The sequence below is a fragment of the Apteryx mantelli genome, chromosome 15 (genome assembly GCF_036417845.1).
Source record: "Apteryx mantelli isolate bAptMan1 chromosome 15, bAptMan1.hap1, whole genome shotgun sequence".
Lineage (NCBI taxonomy): Eukaryota > Metazoa > Chordata > Aves > Apterygiformes > Apterygidae > Apteryx > Apteryx mantelli.
The window spans coordinates 20,574,673-20,599,446 of NC_089992.1; the positions used below are offsets into that span (position 1 = coordinate 20,574,673).

Below are 24,774 nucleotides of genomic sequence, written 5' to 3' on the forward strand. Positions count from 1 at the left end.
CTGATTTTTCTAATTTGCTTGTACAGAGGAGCTACTTTGTGCTTTTTTCCTTTCGGATAGTCTCTTTGGATATCATTCTCAAATGCTTGTCTACCAAGATAAATTGACTTTTTTGCTATGCTGTAAGGCCTGCAGGGAGGTGGGAGCAAACTCATTTGCCTTTGAAAAATATGATCTTAAGAGATTCCAGCTCAAATCAGAGAGGTGAGAAATTATGTTTAGCTCTCTATGCAGTAGTAGAAAAACTCATTACATGTGGGTCTAAAAAGGATTCTCCTGCAAAGCTGAGCCATCTACTATTTTAGAATAGTGAAGAAAAAAAACATTGTAATTAAGCACACCAAGTGAACTCCAGATAACTGATGACGTCTTTTTCAGAAAACCTCTTTTTTCAAACTGCTTCAAACTTGGAGAGCTAGGTTACCTTCACAGCTGTTTATTTCAGCTAATTATAATCACCATTATCTCCAAAAACTTTTTTGAACATGTTGCACTCACATACATGCTCCCTAATGTTAAGTCGAATTCTGAAATAATTAAGATTTTTACTAATTCAATAATAAAATATTTTAGCCATTAGTTTTATATCTTTAACATGCATTAGCTTATCAAGAAAACGAAAAAGACACTACATTTTAGGTTGACCATTTAAGAACTCTGAAGACACATAAGAAATACTGTCTGCAGAAGTTACATCTCTGTAACATTTCTGCAGATGTTACAGCTGCAGTATACCATTTTTAATTTAATATCAATAGAGCTGTTCAGCTTCCTATAAGCTTGTCAAACAATCATCTTGACTGCTTCACACAACTGAAAAATATTAAGAACGCTACAAACTTGATTAGCAACCTTTTTTATGCAACAGAACTTCAGTGCAGTACACCAGATGTTAAAGCACAAAGCTTTAATCCTGACTATCTCAGGGATACCACAAAGCTAAAATGAAGCACAAAAAACAGACCACACAAAGTCATAGTCTCACCAATTCTTCCAGCTTCAGCAGAGTACCGTTGTCCTGGGTTTTAAACAGGAATGGTTTGGAGGGGCTTTCACAGCTAACTACTCTTACACACAGTTCACCAGATGAGTTCTCAGGCCAAAACGGAAGACACTGGAAAACAGGAAATATGTATGACTTTAATAGCTCATATATGTTCAATTTAGTAAGGCAGTAGTAAAACAAATGCAGTCTTGAGTGACTAAAAGTATTTCAAATGCCTTAGCTCTTACCCCAATATCTACTGATAGACATCTCATCTATATTTAGTAAGTTATCTCAACTGAAGAACTTAATTCAGTTACCACCACAGGCAGCCTGGGCAGTTCAAGTTGCCCTGAGATTTGTGAAGTGGCTGCATCAGGCCATCAGGAATGACAGAGTGTCTATAGAACCTATTTTCTTGAGTGACAGCTAGGGACCAGCTATTTGTCTCTGAAAGCATCCAAAGGAATAAAATTGAAATGTTACCTCTGAAGTTGAGATATAATTCCATTTATTAGTTGGAAAAGAGCCACCAGGACCAATTTCACCAACTTCTAGTTCCAGAGAAGATTTGTTTGCTATTGTGTAGAACGGAGTGAAGGTAACTATCCTGGTAAGGTTAAAACTACTTATTTTGATGCTAACTCCAACCTGTTGAACAAGGACAGTTTGATCAAAGAGGACAAACATAACAGCATAGGCAAACTTAAGAGAAAAGTCCGGAAGGAGGATTACGAAGGCTAGCACACAACTCTGGTTCTGAATACTTGCAGTAAGAGGATCAAACAGTATGTAGTATAATGCAGGGAAGTATGCAACACAGACCAACACAGTGATTAAAAAAAAATGTTTCAGCTGCAGCTTTTCTCCCCTCCCTCCTTAAAAAAAAAAAAAAAAAAAAAGAGAGAGAGAGAGTAAATCCAACTAGAACCTCTCTAAAATAAATCAAAGCAATCAGTGATTATATCATCAGAGATCAGTTAAAGAATACATGGAATCAAAACTCCCCATGTATGCGCATACTATTACCAACTGTGTTTTTATTCTACTTAGTCTTGGAGACACCTAGTCTTAGAGAAGGCTGCTGAATGAGGGTCTAAACACATGTAAACAATTATGAATTTTGAATGCAAATTCTTATAACTATCTGTACTACATAAGTTCACTAGTGTATTTTTGAACAGCCTAATAACAGATACTTAATTGTTACATAAATACCCATTTACAGATTATACTGAAGCTGACAAACTGAGTAGCTGTGGCATAAAAATCATTACCCTCGACATTAAATATCTGAGTAATTTAAAAGCAACTTAAAAAGTGCAAAACCGCCGCAGCAACAACTACTCAAGCCTAAAATACCCCAAGAAAACCCCACAAGCTACAGAAGGCATATCTTACCAGATAGTCCATGTTACTAGCTGAACATCTGACACATCCATAGCTTCCTACAGTATCAAGGGAAAAGCTACTGGACCAAGTGCTAGTCGAAATACATAACTGGATCTATGCACAAAAAAGGACAACATTTAAAATATTTCAATAAATTCATTTTAATTTTACAGCTCATGCATTACGGAGCATAACTTTTTCACACATCTAGTGGTATTAAGACAACATTTAAATGCTTTCAAAACCTTCTATAAGTTAAGATAGGCTTAAGCATGTAGTCTCACTATTCTTATTTTGGTTTATTGGTCTGTGCTTGAGGTCTGGGAAAGATGATATTACAAGAAGACTCGGGCAGGAGAAGGGGAATAAGAAATACAGCTTAGTTCTTTTCTTCAAAAGAGGACTTTAAAAACAACAACAACAAAGGCCACCCAAAATAAGCATACCTTATTTTTACTAAAAATATTTTTCTTCTTAAAGGAGAACAAAACAATATCTCTGTAATCTGCTGGATGCTTCACATGAGTATCTTCAGCTTGATACTGGAGAACACGGGAAGTCTTGTTGATTAGCCAATAAGGACTGAACACAGACAAGATCATACGACTTCCAGTTCGTCTGATATGTATGGAAATATCCACTGTCATCAATTCTGCAGAATGTGACGTGAAACACACTGAAAAAAATTCAGGCATCCCATCACGAATTTTAAGATGTCCATTCCAGTTTTTGCCTTGATATTTTATCAATACAAGCTCCATTAATTCACCATTGATTCTTGAATGAAAAACATCTGCAGCACTCCCTTCTGGCAACTCACGAGCTTCTGCTGTTCCCTGTAGTAAAATTAAAAGGGGAGAATTAGGTTTTTAATGTAGACAATTTAGGTGTCCATAAAGCAGCATTTTATTCTTCTTTTGCAGGATGCACACGTTTCAGGTATTTCAGTACCATGTATCCAAATGCTTACTCATTTTTATTTGAGCCTGATCTTATGAAAAATTTCAGATCAACAGCACTTTTCCTGCAGGACAGTAAAAAGGATTCTGGATTTCAAGAAGACAGTCCGGCTCCAATACATCCACTGTCTGTTCCCTCCCTCCTCCATGTTTTTCAATGGATTTCAGCCTTGAGTTCTCGTTTATATACCAATGATACTAGGTGCAGCACTGAATTGGGCTGTTCTGCAGATTCATGGCTCAGACTTTTCACATTAATAACATACAGGGCAGGAAACCCTGACCGCTGGGCCATGCTGTTTGATAACCCAGCTCTCCCCAGGGAGCAGCATCCCGGAACAACAGCTTTCCTAATTTTTACTGAGATTTTGTATTCAGCAGTGACCAGGCTTGATCAGTTAAAGGGTATGAACACCATGAGCACATATCTGCCTGCAAATACAGTGACTTCAGAATTAGAGTTGAGCCACTAGTTTCTGGCTTCTCATTCAAGGCAACAACATGTTCTACATTCTGTGACTTTGGGTACTGAAGTGCAGTGAAGGGAAGGAAAGCTGGAAATTCTGCCATTAGTATTCTGCGCAGAAGTGAGAGACAGATTTAAATGAAAGCCCCACCTAATTATATAAGCAGGACAAATTAGGATGGTGGTTCTAAATCTGCACTCCTTTTCTATTTACTGAAAATCACTCAGCTTTCATAGAGAAAGAAATACTAGATACTGAAGATACTGACAGAAGAGGAGAAAATTCTGCATAGTATATTGCAAAGAATTCTTCTATAATCTGGGCAAGTGACACCTCACAATAGTCCTTAATAAAGGGTCAATGTCAGAAGAGAGAGAAGTTGTGTTTTTGTGGAAGAAATGAGTTCCAGATAGCTCAGGCACTTTTCCTTATGCCTCTCCCTGAGAGCCAAAAGCTATGTTGCAGAACACAAACAGGATCTTGGAAGGGTGTAAAAGAAAAAGTCCTATCCAGTACAGGATTCTTATTTCAGGAGCAAAGCAAAACTGGCACGGCATACCCAAAGAAATAGCAGTTAACCCCCCAAAATCCCACAAACCAATCCATCAAGTGACTCACTCAGTTATAACAAAAAATACATCAGGCAGCATTTAATATCTGCTACAGTACATTCACCTTCCATTTTAAATGGATGTAATCTTGTTTAAAATCAAGTAAAGGCTTTAAAAACAAAACTGAAAGATATCCTACCTCAAGTAAATACCTCAATGAGTATGGCAGAAGGTTCCTCACAGTCAGTGTAGGGTAAAGGTGGATAATGTAGGCAGGATCCCACTCCTCTCCACACGTTGAAATAAAATTCAGTTGATCAGGTACAGCTGTTGTGCTGACTATGAGAGGTAAGAAATTTGTCTCGGTAGATGGGCACTGTAACAAGCATTTTACTTCATTGCTCCGATGTAGCTCTTCCCTCCAAACAATATAAGTTGTGGACTCTTTGAATTGACCTTCTAACATTCCTGTTGGCTGAATATATAGATGACACCTATGGAAAGAGGACAGGTTAACAGTACACAAGATAGTTTTGCATTGACAATGAACTTCACCCATTTGAAAGCAATTGCTAACATTCTGGAGGGCTATTGCAGCATACTGCACAACTATCTAATAAAGATAACATTTGTTTTTTATTAACCCCAGTGAGGAAGAAACAGTTCCAAGTGCACATTTAAGCTTCCACAGTAATGCTGTGTTTGTATATCAGTCTCATAATGAAGTGTCCTATATAATAGAGAGAACGTACCTGTAAGAATGTAAAGGAACATGAAATTCCTCTTCCGGCTTAGATATGCCAATGGGCTCCAGCAGTCTGGAGTCTCTAGCCAATTTATAGATTATGAATGGGATGGAGAAATGGTTCTTGATCTATGATAAAAATGCATAAGTTTGATTACATTTGTATTGTACAAATTTCTAAAGGAAAAAGTACGAATAGCAACAAGGAAAAAAACATTAGTAGATTTAATCAAGCTTCTCCGGAAACAGACTTACACTTGCCTTAAATAGTAACAGAGATAATTTTGAAGGAAAACCATACGCAAGCATGAGAAGGCTGCACTCCTTTTAAACTCCATGAATTGAAAAAACCTGCTTAAAGTATCACATCATATAAAAGGTACATATCCCAACCTCAAGGATGAGGATATTATGAAAGCCAAAATTAAAACACAAAAACAAAACAATCCCCTCCCCCCACCCAAAAAACCTCCACAATCTTAATCATTTCTCAGGGAAAAGCACATACACAAAATACATTATCTTTTACATTAAGCAGCTTTTTGGAAAAGAATGATCTCAAACTAAGCGCATTAAGAAATAAAAGCAAAGTCACTCATTGAGAGAACACTGCTTTGGGGTATTTGGGGGGGTTTTGTGGGGGGAGGGTTTTTTTGTTTTGTTTTTTACCTGCAGAGGAGATCGTACAGTAATAACTTTATTTCCTTCTGTAGCATCTATCTGTATAAGGACAGAGTCTGAACGATCAACAAGATTTCTTATGTTATACAGTCGACGACCTGGTTTGGCTATGGGAACGTTTACCACCTCTTTATATCCTTGAATTTCTAATCCAAAAAAAAAAAAAGTCTTAATTATGAGAAACACTTACAAATCAGATTACTGTTTTAAAGATTTGAGCAATACTTACAATTCTCTAAATCTAACAACCACCAAAGTTGCCCTCTAGCAAAAGTAACTTGAAATGATATTTGAATGCAAGGGAAAAGCAAAGGAAAGCTTTAAGGGCAGAATACTCTGAAGATCTTTACTTTTCCTAACTTCAGATTGTTATTTACACATAACATGATAAATACACCAAACATTACACTTGAGTATTTTTTTGGGTGAGTGAACAGTTGCAAATAGAACATAATTTTGGTATCACGGCTCAATACTTTCATACAGGATGGGATGGAAAAGGAAAAAACAGTAAGATTATGTATTAGGAGTTACCACGTCCTAGTCTCCTAGGAATATTTTCTAGCAAAGCCGAAAGCATAGAAAAATCGTAACTGCTCTCAATTAAGTGACTAACTACAGAAATAAAAATTATAGTAGTGGGGATGACCAGGAATGAAAATTCTGTTTAAAAGGAGAGAGACACTACAGGCCTATGTTCCTTGAGTCTGTAAGATGGTCTATCAATGACTCCAGTAGAGAACTTTCCATTTTTTTCCTATGAGAAAGTAAAAATTGGACTTTTCAGTCTGGAAAAATTGGAGAGAAGGAATTTTACTTCCTTATAAGAAGTCCAGTAGTGGTTGGCTTAAAAGATTTTTTTTAATTTTCATCAGTAGTCAGAAGTAGTTTCATCACAGAATGTACTTCACCTGAATTTTGATCACATTGATTTTAACCTATAGATTACCATGCTGACTCCCCTATTTTCCCCCATTCTCAACACTATCATAATGTATAGTGTTTCCCAGCACAATACCTAAATTTAAAGAGAACAGGGAGCTTTCTTGTCGGTACAATGCAGACAACTTTCCTCGTTGAAGAGGTTCAAAACCAGAGTATTCCAATTCTACTTTCTGACCAATTTCTACTTTGTTGATGTTTTCCTTTTCAACTGAATCAACTATCCGAAAATTAGAGCTAGGAAGCACTTGGAGAGGAACACCTAGGGCATTTTTCACTATGAAAGGAGCCGAGTCTTTAAAGGAATAGTTGAACGTGGATGCAGTCCCTTCTGAAAATGCCTGTAATGAAGAACATATATAAAATGTCATATGCAGACAGCCACAACATGAATGTAAGGTTGAAAGGTTTTAAAAAAATTGCCAAGAAAATATTATTTTGAATTAGAAAAAGTTATATACACTGTAGCACCTATGCTTTGCGTAGTGGTATTTCAGGAGACTGCAGGTTACTTCCAAAAGATTTCATTTTTCTTTTGCGATTTGCAGCAAACGTTGATACCACAATAAGTGTTCACACACCTCATAGGGACTTTTTTTTCATTTTTAGGTTATAGAAGAAAACTAAAAGATTTGGGACACAGAAGGCCCAAATACATACTTCATCCTCAACCACAACTTCTGCCAAACACTGTTATTACACAAAGCCATATTAACTGACCCAAAACAGCATAAGCTATACTTGCTTAGAGAACTTACTCTCTCTCACTTTCTTAGAGAACCGATGTTCATTTAGAATTACAAAAATAAATATACATAAGTCATACTCTATATAAATAGCTTGATTCAGTGAAGAAGAATTCATCTCTCTACAAAAAAAGGGGAAATATAATCTAGAATACTCATAAGCATTCCTATAGACACAGGAAAAAAGAAAAAGAAATTTTTTTTTTTTTTTTTTAAATACACTGAACATTCTACTTCCTCAGTTTGAAGGCCAATCCCGAAAACCAAGCTTCTCATAGCATGCTATTAAGGAACAGTCCTACAAGCAGGAGGTTAAGGAGCAGACTAAACAAAAATTAAATGCTTCAAGAAACACAGTTGTTTCCTACAATTTATTTTCTGACGGATTAAAAGAAAATTTTACTTCCCTTCCACCAACACCACCCCCAAGTCCTGCATAAGCACATGTGTTCTCCTAACACAGGAATGGCCTTCCTTCAAAAGCCAACATCACCTTTTTGTTAACCTTAAAGGACTAAGTCCAACTCCTCATTCCCATTAGATAACGTTTGTCAGGGCTGCAGAACAATCAGTGACTTGTGACTGGCAGCACAAAGTTCTTCAAAAGCCAAATAATTCAGCACCTTCTGCCTGTTAGGATTACCTTGGCTAAATTATCAAAAACAGCAAGACAACTTTTGGATATCGTTATATTCATTGTATCCTTCGAAGAGATGTTAACTGAAGTTTGCGGCTCAGGAAGAACAATAAAATCATCGCCAGGCATCAGACTTCTCTCTTGGACAGGGTTAGTCTTCACCTAAAAGAAAAATTTCATTAGGCAGCTATGCATACAAGGAACTACGTTCTCCTATGTTAAAATAGGAAAAAGGTTTACCTAGATGTGAAATTTTTCCAAAGCAAAGAAAAAACCTACTTTACTTTCTAAATCTGTAAGATATCTAATATGTGAACTTACCAGTAACATGGAAAGTTTATACCAATACTGAAGACAAACAAATTATTTTCTTCCCACTCTGTATGCCTGACCACATGCTTCATTTTGCCCATGCAGTGGATAAACAGCAGCAGACATCATAAGGTTTTTCTGAATATAGACTGAATTTTTCCATGTCAAATTGCACAACTCCCTCAAAGCAACAGCATTTGAAATGCTGTATTACATAAAACTATTAGCATAATAGCTGTCTATTCACAGTGAATATTCCAGAGTTTCAAGTATTTTTACATACTTCCAGCTTTAAACTCCATTGCTTCCTCCCTCCTTCAATTCGTTCAATAAGAGGCTCCCACACTGCATAAGTTTCATTGTAATAGTGAACCTAAAGGAAGAACCAAAATTAAATATGGCATCTAAAAAATAAAGAACTAAGCTCCTTCTATGGCAGCTAGTACACTTTCATATCATCAAAAACTGCCTTTTTTCAACCTTGGTTTCAAATTTCAGTGGCCTAATATTCATTTTTAAAGGCTTCAAAAATGAATACTCACACAAAAGTGTAATATATCATACATTTTTCTTAAGTGACATCATTTTATGTTATCTGACTTACTTTTAGAGAAACAGGACCAGACAACCTGGAAATTCCCTAACTTGGTTTCACGACTTTACTAACATAATGCAGGTCTCTACTATCTCCTATGGTGCCTGAGAAAACAGCTTTCAGATCAAAGAACTTCAATGCTGTAAGTATTTTCATGATACTATGAAATAACATTCAGCCAGGGCAAGAACTCTTTAGTCTGGATCTGGCCCCCTGGAACAATTAATCTAATTTATAGTCCACATCCAGCTTCTATTTCCCTTCAATCACTGCAAATCTGAACAGCAGAAGCTGTGGACCAGACAAATAGTTCTGGCAGCTTGCCTCCTCTCTTCTTCATGCCACCTTCCTCCAGGGAGGACAGTTCCTTACCCAGGTTCATATATATGATTAGAAATGCATCTTTTACTTAAATATTGATATCTTCTATCATGACATGCACATCTAGCAATGCAAAGAAGGCCATCTGCATATCCAATAGACAATGGAGTATATAGGGCACATTTGGTAAACTGACAGAATTTGACTAAAATGTAGTTAACCTATTGTACACAGCAGCTCATATCTGTTTATATGAAACTTCAACATATCACCTCCCTAAGAGACTAATTACATGGCCTAGCCCATCTAAGAAATTACCATATCATGGTGAAAAAGAGTTGCAATAGGTGGCAATACAAATACAGCACTGGTGCAATCCAAGATTTAGAGAAGATTCAGAGGAAACATAAAACAGTGAACGCTAGCTAGATATGCTAGAGCAATAAAAAGTTAAATATGAATATTGTACTTGGCCAAGCTCACTGTTCACACAGCAAAGAGTGAATATGTAAAAATATTAGAGAAACAAAGAGGACTCCACAGTAGCGATTACCATTAAAAAGTCTATGCATAGCAATGTTCATCTATGTATATAGTTAGTCTATAAAACTGTATTATGCTCAATCATACTTGCTGAGTACTAAAGAATTAAGAATATTACAGTGTAAACCAATAATCTAGCACTTACAAATCCTACTACAAATGAAGTTACTCAAACATTACGAAAGGTGAAGAAATGTTTTAAAGTGATAATAATTTGATTCCACATACCTCCAGTGCTGTATCAGCTGTGGCCTCCATGAGTGAAGACCAGTTTTTAAGAACACCTGAAAATACAGATTCTACTAACAATAAAGGAACAGTACGATGTCCCAGGCCACATTCCAAGGTGATCTGAAAAGATTTCACTACAATGTCAAACTTCTCTTGTTTCAGAATATGCTCACGGTCCTTAAAAGTTTCTGTTGCTTCGGTGGCTACATCCACACCAAGAAACCAAGCATTGCACTGATCGATAGGCTTCACTTGCCACAAATTTTCAGAAACTTCAGCTGCTCCTCTAGAATCGTCCTCTGTTGTTTTTGGTTTTATGGCAGCCATAATGGTTATCACAGTATTGAGAATTATTGGTGAGATCTTGAGAGGGAAGAAAAAGACGACAACGACCCTCATAGCTCAAAACGTTTTTAAAAAGTTGATCAGCATATAAAATACAGAGGAAATGGAAATGGCAAATACCTCTGGGATTCTTTACACAGATACACAGCATTACAAGGCACTCACAAGATGTAAGCAACTTCTGTTTCTTGATCTTGTAATATAATCCATTCATGGACTGACTCTTACTTTCATTTCCTACTTTTATTTTTCTAGTTTCTCCCTCATAATTCCACAGGCTCAAGAACAATATTCTCTGGCTGGAATCTTACTTTTACTGATATATGGCAGTCCCTTAACTGCGGTCAATATCCACCTTTTCCCTATTACGTTGTAAGCATCAATATATTAAAGTTAATTTTTAAGCAGCTCAAAGTGTCCAAAATAGCATATTTGAAGAGTAATGTACAACACCACTTCTATGAACAGTACATTTAAGCATACAATGTACTATTGTTTCAGATTTAAGGTTTCACCACTGACCTCCTTTTCAGATCAAAAATGCAAATCGGTGAACATTTTAAAGAAGTGCTATCTAATTTTAGTCAGAAAGGCCTTTCTTGTAGATATACTTAGCTTATTACTTCACCTATTAAGAACATGGTATTCTACATTGTATATCATCCTGGAAATCAAGTTAATAGCCTTAAATTTAAATGCTCTTGTGTGAAGCAGCTAGTGTAACTACATGTGCAAAAAACCCACAAACCCACACTGACAAACCACCAGAACCCTGCATCGTTTAAAAGCACTAACGTTTTAGTTAACTGTAGAAAGCATTCCATATTTTCTTAACATGGATACAACATGACCTTTTCATATTTTCTATATGTAGTTTTATTTTTCCTGTTTGTAAGTCTCCGAAGAGAAAGCGGGGGGGGGGGGGGGGGTATAAATCTGGAAGACACTGGTAGGAGGAAGCCTAGTATCTGAGGTAAATTTGTTCTTTTTCTGTCAACAGGTTGCCAAAATGGGAAATGAGTTACTATATACATAATTATTTTTCCAAAACAGAGCAGCTCTGAAGAGCATGAGTGCCTATTACCAGAATTAAACTAATGGGGAAAATGGAAGCTTTGAATAGGAATATATAAATTTCAAAATCCAAGCTAGAGCTCCTTTGAGAGACATAACTGTTCTTCCAAAGACAGCTTTAATCATCTTGCTTACCTTTATAGTAAGTTCTTCTATCGTTACTACCACAGTTTGTAACCCTGAGACATGTGTCATGTTTTCCATTACCAAAGAACATGGTTGTAATACCTGAGTGAAAAATTTAATTTGATTATTAAGGTAATTCCAAGATTCCAGCCTTCTTAATGCTCTTGTATTTTTTAATTCCATAGGCCAATGGATGCAGGCCACATAAAATACTACTTAAAACATATGTTATAACGTTATAACAGATTGTTATCGTGTTTCATACCAGTATTCAAACTCACACAAAAGCTCTTTTGTACCAGAAATTTAAAAGAGCTAGTGAAATAAACATTTTTGACATAAAGCTTAAAGAAAAGCAAAAATCCAACACATAGATATACTGATGATATAATCAAATAAAAGTGAATGCTTAAGTATACTAAATGCATAAGGAAAGATACTATGTGTGAGATGAACAACACAGGCCACCTTTGCTGCTTAATGCTCCCTGACATGAGTAAATGATGTTCTGAACCACGTGTGTATGGCTACACTGATCACCACACTCTACTGCAACAAGTAAACTGACAGTCAGCAACAAAGATGTAAAGAAGTGCTTTAGTCTTCAAAAACCTCTTATGTAATTTCTTCACTAAGGAACCTTAAATTTAATGTACCAATGCACAGATAGAGGTTTCGGATGAAGCTCTACTAGCTGAAGTCTTGTGCATACTGATAAAGGATTCATCTTTAAATAGGACATGGCTGCTGCATAGTTCCTCCCTACCTTCATAATAAAGTTAGAAGGAAACTGAATTTTTTGAGTGCTATGGATATGTCAACTAAAGAACATGCCTGTCAACAATTGTCACTATTTTTCTCAGAGCGAAAACGTTTTCTTACCGTAGTAACACTCTTGTCTTGTTTTTCTCGGAGAAAGGCACAGGCCAACACTTTGAAGTCCTTTACTTGAGCTGTCATCCTTTGTGCAAGCTTTCCAGATGCCAGAGAAAAGTCACATTGGAAGGAAACTTTTAAGGCAGGGGCATTAGCACTGGTCAAATTTGCAACAAACACAATTTCTGGATCCATGATCACAGCTTTCACTGTCATATTTGACCGTACTGGTATTTCTGTGAAGGTAAAAAAAACAAAAAAACAAAAAAAAACAAAAAAAACTTGAAACAAACTTGAATATAAGAAGTTTGAAAACATTGTTATATATGTAATAACTAAACTGTGTAAAAAAGAGTGCATAGCTTTGAGAAGTGTAAATTTAACAGCTAATGTTTCATCCTATATAGGAATACTGTTGTTCTTTGCTGAAACTGAAACACCATGCTACAATTAGGCCTATTATCATAATAATTTACCAGGACACTATGTTCCATAAATCAAATTGCTGAATCACTTGCAGAAATATGATTACGGAAATATGAACATGTAAAGTCTGGTCTCATACATACTTAGAGACTCAGTTTCCAGAAATCAGCCACAAACTGGTAAAAAGCCTTTTTATGAAAGAACTGTTTCCTTCAATATATACACTGTAGTCAGTCTAAGTACTGGCTGTACAAAGCCAAGATGGAAATTAACTGCTGGTTCATTATCAAAAGTAACTAACTTCTTTAGAATGAAGCTTTACTAATTGAAACAATATCAGCAATATGGAATTTCATGTCTGAATACCCACTCAGTCTTCAAACAGAAGAACAGAATCATATTATATTTATCCCACTTAAAATCAGAATGCTCTATCCTAGTGATGTTCTGGTGGCTGAGGAAGCCACTTTGATTCGCAGTGATAGGCAGTATAGTGGTGTGTGATCCTCCTGCATGCTGGGACTCATTATATAGGTTAAGCCTAATAATTCCTGGAAACATTGGCACATCACACATACACAATGGAACAGGTGCCAAGGTGACACTTGGTGCACTACAGAAAAAGCAGAGATAGTTAGACACCATAGATTACATCCAGCAATACAATTTATGTAGTTCCAAGTGTTCACCAAGTGCCATTTTTCTGAAGCACTTACTATCTCTTCCTCATCACAGGACTTGTGTGCATCTCCTTGTCGGAGATGCAAGGGAAGAGCAGCAGAGTGATCTGCTCACATCACTATGGCAATTCAGAGAACCTGCAGCTCGCTCCCAGCACTCTACCAAGTTTCCGAAAGAGAGGGCTTTTGGGAGCAGACCAGATGACATAACCCACAGATTAAGTTTGACCACAAGTCAAGGGAGCACAGCAATCAGTTAAAAAGAAACAAAATAAACCCCTCAGAAGTTTGTTTCAGTCAAAAACTTATTTTCCATAATTGCTTTGAAATAACAAATTAAAGTTTCAAAATTCCCAGTCTGTGAAAGTAAGAGTAAAGATGTTCTTTGCAACTGGCATCTAAAAAGTGAGTTCTTTTTACTTTAACTACTATCCACATGGCACTTACCCTAAGCATGATTTCTTTACAATATTAGATGAGTAAAAATACTGTTTAGCATGAGCAATTTTCAGTATTTATCTCTGTTGGAAAGTCACTCTACTGCCTAACAAGGTTAGATCTATTACTCCTCAGAATAATCCATGACCATGGTCAATTCACACATTGTAAAGAATAAGAGTTTCTTAAGTCTGACAGCAAGCAATTTTGGATAATTTATTTTCAGTATGAAGTCTATAAAAGGGGGAAAAAAATAGTAAGTTTTACAAACCTTTTTCTGGCTTCGACTTCCCAGAGGCAACATGCTTTAACTGGAGCTGCGCAGATCTTTCAGTTGAGGACGCTGGCATTGAGTTAATGAAGAAATCTGCTACTGTCAACAGAAACTCCATACTGGCACATACATAGAGTTTATCAAGGACAGCAACTACTTCAGTTCCATTTTTATCCTGCTTGTAGCTTAGATCTATCATAGAACTGTTATTTGTGTCATCTTTCCTGTCTATCATTCTGGAAAATAAGTTTAATAAGAATTATTTCAAATATCATTATAGATAGATCTAGTACAACAAGGCTGCATAAGTAGTTTCATTACTTCTCCCTCTTCCATTTATTAAAAAAATATATATAACATAAGGAACGAGCATTTTCTACAGAAATAAGAGGATATGAATTTCTCTTACAGAGGAGTAATTTCAAATTGAAATTTCTGTGCTACAGCTAAAGAAGCAACTATGCAGCACATAACCATCAGACTAAAGGTTCAGCGCACCAAACTCTCTAGCTAAAGCTGCTTGCTCTGCTCAGCTGTTTTATACAATTTTACTGAAATACTCAAACCTCCCACTTACTTTGTGTTTTGGATGATCTGGGAGATAGACAGAAATAAAAAATCTGTTTAGAATTATTAAAATTACATAACTCACTGATTTAGAGCACAGTATGACAAAAATTGAAAGCCTTCATAAATGTTATCAATCCCACACGAAGTAAAGTATAGAACAAAGAAAAATAGTCCTCCTCCCAAATTACATACAGTTTTTTCATTTCTGATATACTCAAATTTACCTTGCAGTCACATTCTGAACTCCATCTCTGAGATCATCCAGGGTACATGCCTTCAGTTTAACATTAATATCCATCGAGCCATCCGAAAACATCTTTCCTGATGATACCATGAGATGCAGGCGGAGTTCACCAAGGCGTAATTTGTCACTATGCACCGAAAGCAGAGACTTCTACAGAATAATGAGAAATGGTAAAATTAGCTATCACAGAACATAGTAGGCATGTTTCTCTTGACACTAGCACCAAACATACATTTGGATTGAGAAATGGAAGAATCAAGTTAGCCTGCTGCTTTCATCAATCCTCCAATCATACAAATTAAGTCCAAGAAGCTGACAGAAAACAGAACAAACAAACTGGGTTGCAGTTGAGTTGTTGCTTCGCTGTATTTCTAGCAGCTGTTCAGAAAACAGGAGCGAAGGCATTCCATCCTCACTTCCCACCAGAGAATCCCTCCACCCCCATCACACCTACATGCTTTGCCAACCCCATTTACAATTAGGAGTCCAAAATGTACTCAGCATTACGTGGGAAGGATATGAAAGAGACATTCAAATCAAATACCATTACAGTGATTTTCTTCCTGCTGATGCTCATCTTGCAAAAACTTTTTGAAAAGAAAAAACACACACCCCTCAAATGAAAAGCATGACAAATTTCTGCATTACTTTTTCCTAACAAAAAGCCACCACATATTCACTATATATCAAACTTCAAAAAGCAAGAACTTCATGTCTGGACAATGTGTTACATGATGATACTGAGGTAATATTACACACCCTTCTCTTCTGTTTTCAGCACAGCAAGGATGTTTGCTATTGCTCACACTTAGGGCAACGCAAGAGGGAAGGATTGGTTGCTTGCAGCTTACATCTGCTCTGCTTACTAGCTAAATATACAGCATGTGCTGAACTAGCACCATCTAGGCACTAGCACTTCCTATTCTTCACATTTCCTTTTTTATTTCACAGAACTGGAACGACCAATTTGGGTTTTTATGGTGATTTCCGGGGGGGGTGTGTGTGTCTGTTTTAAGTGCAAGTTAGAAATGCACAGACATCCTTCAAATGATGAACGTTCTTCTCCCATGAAGTTTCAAAGTTTCAGGATAAATTGCATAAGCTCTGCAAGGCAAGAATTACAAAGCCAACACAACAGAAAGATATCTTTGTTTTACTGTCCTGAGTTCTGGATGTGAGAGGTTTAAATTCCCCACCCCACCCAGAGTAAAAGCTTTGTCACAAACCTGATTTTTATTGCTATTGTAGAGAATTACTGAAAGTGACTCAAAATTAAAGTCAAATTTAAGCGTTGTATAACATTCCGCAGAAGACTGAACTGTGGAAACATTTCTCTGTCCCATGGCAAGAAGAGGATCTGTTAGTGAAAAGAAAATACTTATATATTTCTTTAGAACACCAGGTTTGTGGATTTTCTTTTATTTATTAAGATCAGAAAGTCACAGAAAAAGAGCTCTACATTAGGAAGACTACTCAGGACATTCTGCATTTTTGTATATTGCATATCCCTTTATTCTATTCAAAGGACATTAAAATTAGCTAGCATAGATTGGTTTAAGAACTTTAAGAAAGCTCTAACTAATTAAGTGTGTTTGTTCTTCATCTGTTTTAATGAAGAACTATAGAGACTACCAAGACTGTCAAGAGTTTCTCTTCCTTTAGCTTCAAAAATGTTACAGCATAGCAATTGAACCATAAGTTGAAAAGGAATTTTCTGACATCGAGAATGTTACTAAGCTATGAACAAAATGATTTTGCCAAAGCATTACAATATTCATCCAGAGACAATGTTTAGACTAACACACTACTTGACACCAAAAATAGAATATCCTGAATTGTTATAACTTTGCATTAACATCTGGGGGGGGGGTGTCCCCCCCCCTTTTTTTTTTTTTAAAATCACCTGCTACTTTTAAAAGCCCTTGATACAGGTACAAGAATATGACTCCTGTAAAAGACGAATTGCAAAAAAACATGCTACAGAGTTTTTGACTATCAACAGCTCACATGCCAATGTTTTTTAGTACATGCATACATTCATATCTATAACTTTTCATAGATACAATAAAAATAACAGTTACGAAAGCTAAGTTATTTAGACACATTGACATGTTTTGAGTAAACATATCTGAATTTGCAAGTAATCTTCGCCTTAAATCTATTCAGGTTTTGAATTGAACATACCCTCAGAGAAATCAGATTCATTTGGAACACTTCCTTTTTTTACTATTTGCATATCTTCAATGCTCTGTTGCACAGTATTTGGCTGGGAAGAAGCCCCTCCAAGGTTTCCAAGTAAAATTTTCATGACAACATTTAGATCATCTTCGCTGAGTGCTATCTGCAAAGTGACAAGCCCACAGCTTCATTTTTGGTGATGGTATTTCTTTCCAGTGCAAAACCTTATCTTTATCAATAGTACATGAAGGCTGAGAAGAAACAACATGCTGATTGCACCATAACAAGTCTGTCAGTCAAAACAATCCTGGTCAAAACATCCTAAACTTTAATAAAAAGTGATTTGTCCATTTTTTCTAAAGTACTTGTTATAAATACGAGTTATAACAAGAACTAAAATTACATATGTTAAGCACTTTCTGGTCTTTTAAAGGCTCTTTGCCTACTTAAATGAGTAATTTATGATCACAGATACTACTTAACACTTCAGTAATAGAGAAACATAATGAGATAAAATTAAAACCAAGATTTACGCAGTATACTCTAAAGCAACTGTTATTCAGTAAGCCTTTAAACAGTTACTGAATCTGAATCCAATTATAATAAGGTTTAAAAAAAAAACACAGTAAGAAATGACAAAATGCACTCACTTAAAAAGCCCAGAACACATACTGTTTTAACATTTTCTCTGCATTCAGGTTTTATATTGGTACTCTTTCAGTATATGCTTGTCTGTGCTTCGCAAGCACTAGGTTTGGCCATGGTACATACACAGCAATGAAGTAGGACTGATGAACAATTAAAAAGCTTCCCAATCCAGTTCTCTCCACTTAAATCCTAATGGCTAGCATTGGAAAAGAGAAAGTAAACCTTTCACATGCTGCAAAGATACCAACCTTAATTTGGAACTGTTGGGCTCTAGTATATTGTAATATAAGAGAGAATAAAAGAGATCCACATCTACCTTTCTAATCTCTAATACATCTATTCAACACTCAAAAACCCCCCTGAATACTACAGAATAAACAATTTATAGTCTTATAACTAGATTTTAAATGCTAACTGAACAGATAAACTTGACAGATTTTACTGATTGTTGATTCAAAGGATGGCTCCAACAGACTCTAAAGTAAATAAAAATAAGTTTTATTCTATTTAGATGCAACCACACCAAAGCTACTCATTACATGATATCAAAACTGTAACAGAGCTGTAAACTGAACAGTCAGGCTGGAAGTCATTTAGCATTCTGTAAAGAATCCAAATCGCAATGAGTCTACAAGCTCCTGAACTAGACTAAATACTAACACAAAAATAAATGCAACTTTTAGTTTAGCTCTAATTTGTCATGATATTACCTGCATTGGTTTTAGGTCTCCTTTGATACCAATTGCTGGGGTTTTATGATACCAAGCTGCTGATAAATTTCTCTGGACCAGTAAAGTCAGACTCACAGGATGGAGAATTTTAGTATCTGGTTGAGAATCTGCAGATATAATGCACCTACAAAAGGCAGAAGAGCAGTAGCTCAAAGAGATTTAGCAGCTGCAGAATCCTGAAAAACACACTTTTAGCAATCTTGCAGAATTACTTGCGTATCTATTTTTAAGTGGGTAGTGTGTGTGTACATGCACTTATGCCCCGGTATGCACTTACACGTACTTAAGATCAACTCAGTTACTTTCCTATAAATACCATTGTTTTTTAAGAAGTTTTAGAGACTGTGGACATGTCTGTGTTTCTATCTAAATGCACTTCTCAGCTTTTATTGTACACTTTCATCTTCTATCTATAATACTCCAATAATACAATAATGTTGCATATGAAACATGACTGCTTTCTTTATGAACATTTCTCAACATAGAAGAAAACTCCATGTATACCTTGATAATTTCAAATGAGTCAGCTGCACATCCATGTTGTCAATGACTGGAGGAAGAGAAGATTCATCTGAAGACACCAATTTAAATTCATTCTGAACTCTGATTAAGCCAAGATCAGCTACCATAGCATTATAGGAAGTCGAAGATTCAGGAACAACTATAACTGGAGCCTTCAAGTCGATATCCATTAAGAGACGGAAGCTCTTTTTAGCTAAGTCTTTCATGCTGGAAGCAGCCATTTCTGCTGCCTGGACTGTGACTGCACTCAGGGCCTCCTGTGCAGTTTGGAAATTGTTTAGGAAGTTCTATTGGAAAATAGTAAAAAGGTAAGAGTTCTACAAGAGCCTATATGAAACAGACAAAAAAAACTCATAAAAAGCAAGCTCCAGACAAAAGATAAATTTAAGAAAAATAGTTTAGCTGTGGCAGAAATATGAAACTTCTAATTCCATCATACAAGCTTCCAACTAGAAAAAAGTAAGAATCATGTACTAGCTAAAACATCATTTACTTATTTAGTTTTTAAGATATTAAAGCTACCACATGATTCATTGCTTGCTTTTGTCATCCTGCTTATTTTTCATTCCTCTATAATGCAGTGCAACTTTAAAGAGATACTTCTTCAGCAAAATACTTCTACATGCTTGTAGACCAGCTCACTACAATGAAGTGGTCACTAACAGCATATGAAGCATTTTTGTTTTGTTTTGTTTAACCTCGTAATTCCAATAACAGAATTAAAACTGATGTCTTACCAAAAGAGACATAAAAAACTTATGCAGATAAACTATTTGGATGCAGCCAACTTTCAGAGACATTTTACCATCCACCTTTGACATATCTGCGTAGGCGTCCCCTGCTGTAGCATCTGGATAAAGTGACATTTGAAATCTAAACACTTCATCTCCCATTATGGAGACAGCCTAGATGATGAAGTCCATAGTTAATATCACTAGGCAGTACTGTGATAGAATCATTGCTTAAGTTATCAAACAAGAAATATTTCCACAAACAGATCAACTGCATTTTGTCAGCAATACTTAGATACATATATGTTAGGCACAAAAGGAACTTTAATCAGTTATTTTATGGTATGCCTTATCTCAGTTTGTTATCTGTAGTCCATTTTATATTTACACTACTCATTAGAAGAAAAAAAGGATGCAAATCTGATTAAGAACAAAATATTGAATGGAAATATATTCTGCATCCCTGAGGTAGAGGAAATTCTAACGACTGAAATTTTGCTCAATATTTGATGCATTACATCATACTTAGTATTACGGAACACAGCAAATAAACTACAGCGCTTTCATTAAATAATTTTAAGAATTGTTGTTTGTTTTTTAAAATAATCTACACAGCACATCACCTTTTTATGGATTGTCTTTGGATCAACATTTGTTATTACAATGTCCTCAAGTCTGGAGAACACTTCTATCTCTTTAGCTTTCATAGCTACAGATGCATCCATTCCTGATTTTGGATGGAAGGAAGAGAAAATAGGTAACAATTTATTAAGGAGCATTTTATTAAGTAAGCATTTTTAAGAAAGAAGCATTTATTTCAAATTGAATACAAAGAACAAGAATTATTTGGAATTGAGAATTATGCAGTTTAACAACTAATGCTAAGCCCAAGAAGCAAATCCTGATCTTACTGCGTATGAATCATCTGCTAACTTCAACTGACTCTAGGACTACGGTGCAAATTTCTGACACTAGCTAGGATATAACTATTCAAAAACATAAGCCTGTGTTACTTATGAAACAAGTGCCTCCATTTCAGTTTTAATCTATTCAGAATTTAATTGTCCCCCCCTTTTTTTTAAATCAAACATTTTCTTCCCTCATAGGTACTTTGGCTATTAAAATTATTAACTGCAGTCATGTTATAAGATTAAAATGCTTTCAAACAGATGTTACAGAAACACATATACATTGTACGCATTAGCTTTTCAAAAGCAGGGAGTGGGAAGGAAGGAGGAATATCATGTATTCCTCACTATCATCAACTAGTCAAAATATTTAAATAAAAAACCCTTACCTTGTACTCTAATGTCTGCAATTCTATAGGTCTGATCACAAACAGAGATACTGAATGCATTTAGCTTTGCAGTGAGTTTCAATTCATAGATATCATGAGCTGCATTGCTAGACGCTGAAGCGAAAAAGTAGTGACACATGTTGAACAAACATCATAACTTAAAATTTTAAAACTAAATTTACATTATTTATGTTTTGTACATATATGAACTGTTCAAAAACAATTTGCAGTTATTCCTTAAAAAGTTAAGGCTAATTATTGGACATGAAATTAAATACGCCTTTATTAACACAGTCCTATTTTTCTGGCACAAGAACAGTCACCAACTAACACAGGCAAACAGCAATTAAAACTGAATATTTTCTCCTCATTAATACCTAATTTTCAGTTTGCAGGCAACAGTACCCTGAATACAGTGTATATTTCATTATTTGAAATGCTGTCTCACATGATAAAGTGTCCCTTTCTGCATGGAGTAGTGAGACTAATTTGGGCATATTCGGAAAAGAAAAAAAAAATATGGCACAAAATCCAAGGTGGCTGTGGAATGCAAAATACAACAAGCCACTACAAACTCAGTTAGGATTAGAAAACTTTGAATTTTACAAACAACAACAGAAACACAAAAGTCAACCACACAAACCTAACCAAATATCTTTAAGGAACTTCCATAAAAAAAACCTCATACTATTTCAAGGTTACAGATCCCCACTGCTGAAACAAACACAATATTGAGGGGACAGCTCAGTTCAGAACTTCCTTTTGCTCTCTCATGTCTCAAGACTGGTTATTTTAATCAGCATAAGCACTCTTACAGTCCTTCAGACTAACAGGCAATAAAGTTGTGACACTGATGCTTTGGAAAGGCTTTGGTAGGGTCTACTGCAATATCTTTTATTCAACATTTGTTATAAAAGTTGGTCCGCTATTTAGGAAAAAAAATACATGGAGTATAGAGAATTTGTGGGATTAAGCAACATAAGTATCAACCAAAATATCTGACCTCTTCAAACACTAACGCTGAAGACAACATTTTTTAAAAAAATTAGTTTATCTTCTCCCCACGTACAATTGTGTGTGCATTCTATTTCACTAAATAGACTGCAATGCAGTCACCTGAAGCAGTATGCTTCAAAAGCAAAGGCTAGATACTGTTAATCTACTCAAGTGTGGCATTTCTAACACCATTTTACCTGGTCTGAGAGTACTTTCTTTCTGTTCTACTTGAGGCTTGTGATCTGACGCTTTATCAGTACTGGGAAGGCCACCTGATGGAACACTGAATGCAAGGAAACTCATGATGGAAAGTAAAGCCTCTGTGTGAAGTACTATATCCAAACACGAGAAGAAAACCTAAAACAAGGGCAAGGAGATAAGGCAACACTGTTATTTAACATTTATTACCAGTCTTTTGTGTAACAAATCGAAGTTACTGTCATGGAATTGAGAAAAAAAGTGCCTTGCTCATTTCACACACATCTCACCCTCTCCATATTCAACTCAGCACCGTGCAGAAACCCTGGAACAGAAGAGGGAGCTATGGAATGGAAGCTTACAACAGATACAGAGGAACTATGCCAACCTAAAAACTGCTATGTAACACAAGTAAGCTTTTTCAGTAACTTAATTCTGCTATATTTCACCATGGACTATGACAATGAAGCACTTTGGTTGACATCTTCAGGACCACGTGGAGAAATATTTTAGTAGTACCATATAACAAGATAACAAATACAAAATCTCCAGTCAGAACAGAAAGTACATGAATATCAACTGCTGTAGCTCATTCAGTTCACTGAAAACTATCAGCAGCTATCAGTCTTCTAGGCTGAAGCAACTCTTGGTAGATGCTGATACATCAAGGAATGTCAGCTTTCTTCACTATCAGTAAAGTAGTTCAATCACTTCAAATTCCGCATGTGGCAGAGTTTTTGTCAAGAAGCAAGCTCTACCCACCACTCACTACTGCCTTAAAGGATCCATTTTAAACCCAACAATTCCCATGGCTTGCAGAATAACAACCTGCTTGCTTCAGAAGACACCGAGATGCAATGGAATACTACACACAAATAGTTGACTTTGGGAGAGGTAGAAAGAACACTGATGAAACAACACCTCTGAGCATGCTAGTCTGATGCATCACCTCACATCAGTTTCACTCTTAGGAACTTTCAAGCTCTGCAACACAAGACCCTCATTTCACATGCTGACAAATTTATCACTCCAGAAATAAAACGTATTCTAGAGGCTTCAATTATAAATATGTCCTCACAAATTTTAAGCACCTAAAAATCTACGGCTTCCATTTAAAAATAATGCATCAGTGCTAAGTACTTCTGTAAAAGTCACCTTTTTTAAAAAACTCTCTTTGAAATGAATAAATATAAAACAGTAAGCTTTATAGATTAGGAAGTCAGAGGTGTTTTTTTTTTTCCCCCTCTTCAATGAGCATTAAACAGGCAACAAACAAGTTGATACAGCTGTTACCATTTGAGAAGCTTAAAAAGATTATGAAATACGTTCCTGTACTTACATTGATGGTTTGTTTGGTGCTTCTGTACGTAGTAACAAAATTTGGTCCATCAGCATCAGCCTAGCAAAGGAAAAAGAAGCCCAAGCACACAATCAGTCTTTACTTTAAAAACTGGAACTAATTTTTTCCATTGCAAAGGAAAACAAAGGAAAGTTATGAACCCTGAAGACAAAGTTGTCTAAAGCATATGATTAAGTCAAACAGAATCAGTGCTGACCATGTTTTGCTGAGTGACATTTTATAGCATATTTTGCAAAAATTCAACTGGCCATTTATAAACTTCTCTTTAAACTGGATCAATTTGTGCTTAGTACTTTTTCAAAAAAACTTAACTTATAAGTCATTATAGATAACAGAAAAAAAGCATTGCTCCTGACATCTATCAGATTCCCAGGTATTCATGCACTTTCTGAAAGATAATCTATTTTTTTTCTTAAATATTTATCTACCAACATATCTTTCCTCAAATGCTGCTTTTACCACTGGTAAAGGGCCACTTACTATTTACATTTCATAGGCAAACAGATACTTGGGAGAAGACCTTGATAAGCTATAGACCTAAATCCTACAGGCTTTAACACACACAAGCAGAAAAGCTACACACACAAGCAGAAAAGCTACACACACAAGCAGAAAAGCTACACACACAAGCAGAAAAGCTACACACACAAGCAGAAAAGCTACACACACAAGCAGAAAAGCTTTAACATAGGCTAAGTACAGAAGCCTTATTTTATTCCCCATAAAATCTTGTAAAGTATCAAAACCTTAACGTATTCCATTTTTAGAAGATGTTCACCAGTCTCACTCGAAGAATTAATAACACAAAGTGGATTCCCTTTTGAGTCTACAAATAAAGAAAGAAGTTACTGATACTTCTGTTATTATAAAGTCTTTCCATTCACAACTTGATTTCATGTTAATTCTCCACTGTATACTATTCTTGCTGAAACAGTGAAGGCAAACAGCTCTTT

General features: G+C 35.8%; 1 protein-coding gene across 1 annotated transcript in view; it reads right to left on the minus strand.

Moving 5' to 3' along the window:
* Nucleotides 1–24,774, minus strand: part of VPS13C (vacuolar protein sorting 13 homolog C) — a 105,343-nt gene that overhangs the window by 29,447 nt on the left and 51,122 nt on the right. Inside the window, exons 38-62 of the mRNA XM_067305368.1 lie at nucleotides 24,568–24,647; nucleotides 23,801–23,860; nucleotides 22,461–22,620; nucleotides 21,268–21,381; nucleotides 20,594–20,697; nucleotides 19,977–20,144; nucleotides 19,222–19,526; nucleotides 18,697–18,841; nucleotides 17,345–17,501; nucleotides 16,387–16,517; nucleotides 15,141–15,310; nucleotides 14,344–14,582; nucleotides 12,535–12,764; nucleotides 11,662–11,754; nucleotides 10,105–10,470; nucleotides 8,701–8,790; nucleotides 8,112–8,267; nucleotides 6,799–7,063; nucleotides 5,769–5,926; nucleotides 5,107–5,228; nucleotides 4,554–4,848; nucleotides 2,824–3,213; nucleotides 2,387–2,491; nucleotides 1,472–1,636; nucleotides 986–1,114 (exon numbers count right to left, since the gene is read on the minus strand). Coding sequence (XP_067161469.1) covers nucleotides 986–1,114; nucleotides 1,472–1,636; nucleotides 2,387–2,491; nucleotides 2,824–3,213; nucleotides 4,554–4,848; nucleotides 5,107–5,228; nucleotides 5,769–5,926; nucleotides 6,799–7,063; nucleotides 8,112–8,267; nucleotides 8,701–8,790; nucleotides 10,105–10,470; nucleotides 11,662–11,754; nucleotides 12,535–12,764; nucleotides 14,344–14,582; nucleotides 15,141–15,310; nucleotides 16,387–16,517; nucleotides 17,345–17,501; nucleotides 18,697–18,841; nucleotides 19,222–19,526; nucleotides 19,977–20,144; nucleotides 20,594–20,697; nucleotides 21,268–21,381; nucleotides 22,461–22,620; nucleotides 23,801–23,860; nucleotides 24,568–24,647 — 4,397 coding nt within the window. The remainder of the gene's footprint in view (nucleotides 1–985; nucleotides 1,115–1,471; nucleotides 1,637–2,386; nucleotides 2,492–2,823; nucleotides 3,214–4,553; nucleotides 4,849–5,106; nucleotides 5,229–5,768; nucleotides 5,927–6,798; nucleotides 7,064–8,111; nucleotides 8,268–8,700; nucleotides 8,791–10,104; nucleotides 10,471–11,661; nucleotides 11,755–12,534; nucleotides 12,765–14,343; nucleotides 14,583–15,140; nucleotides 15,311–16,386; nucleotides 16,518–17,344; nucleotides 17,502–18,696; nucleotides 18,842–19,221; nucleotides 19,527–19,976; nucleotides 20,145–20,593; nucleotides 20,698–21,267; nucleotides 21,382–22,460; nucleotides 22,621–23,800; nucleotides 23,861–24,567; nucleotides 24,648–24,774) is intronic.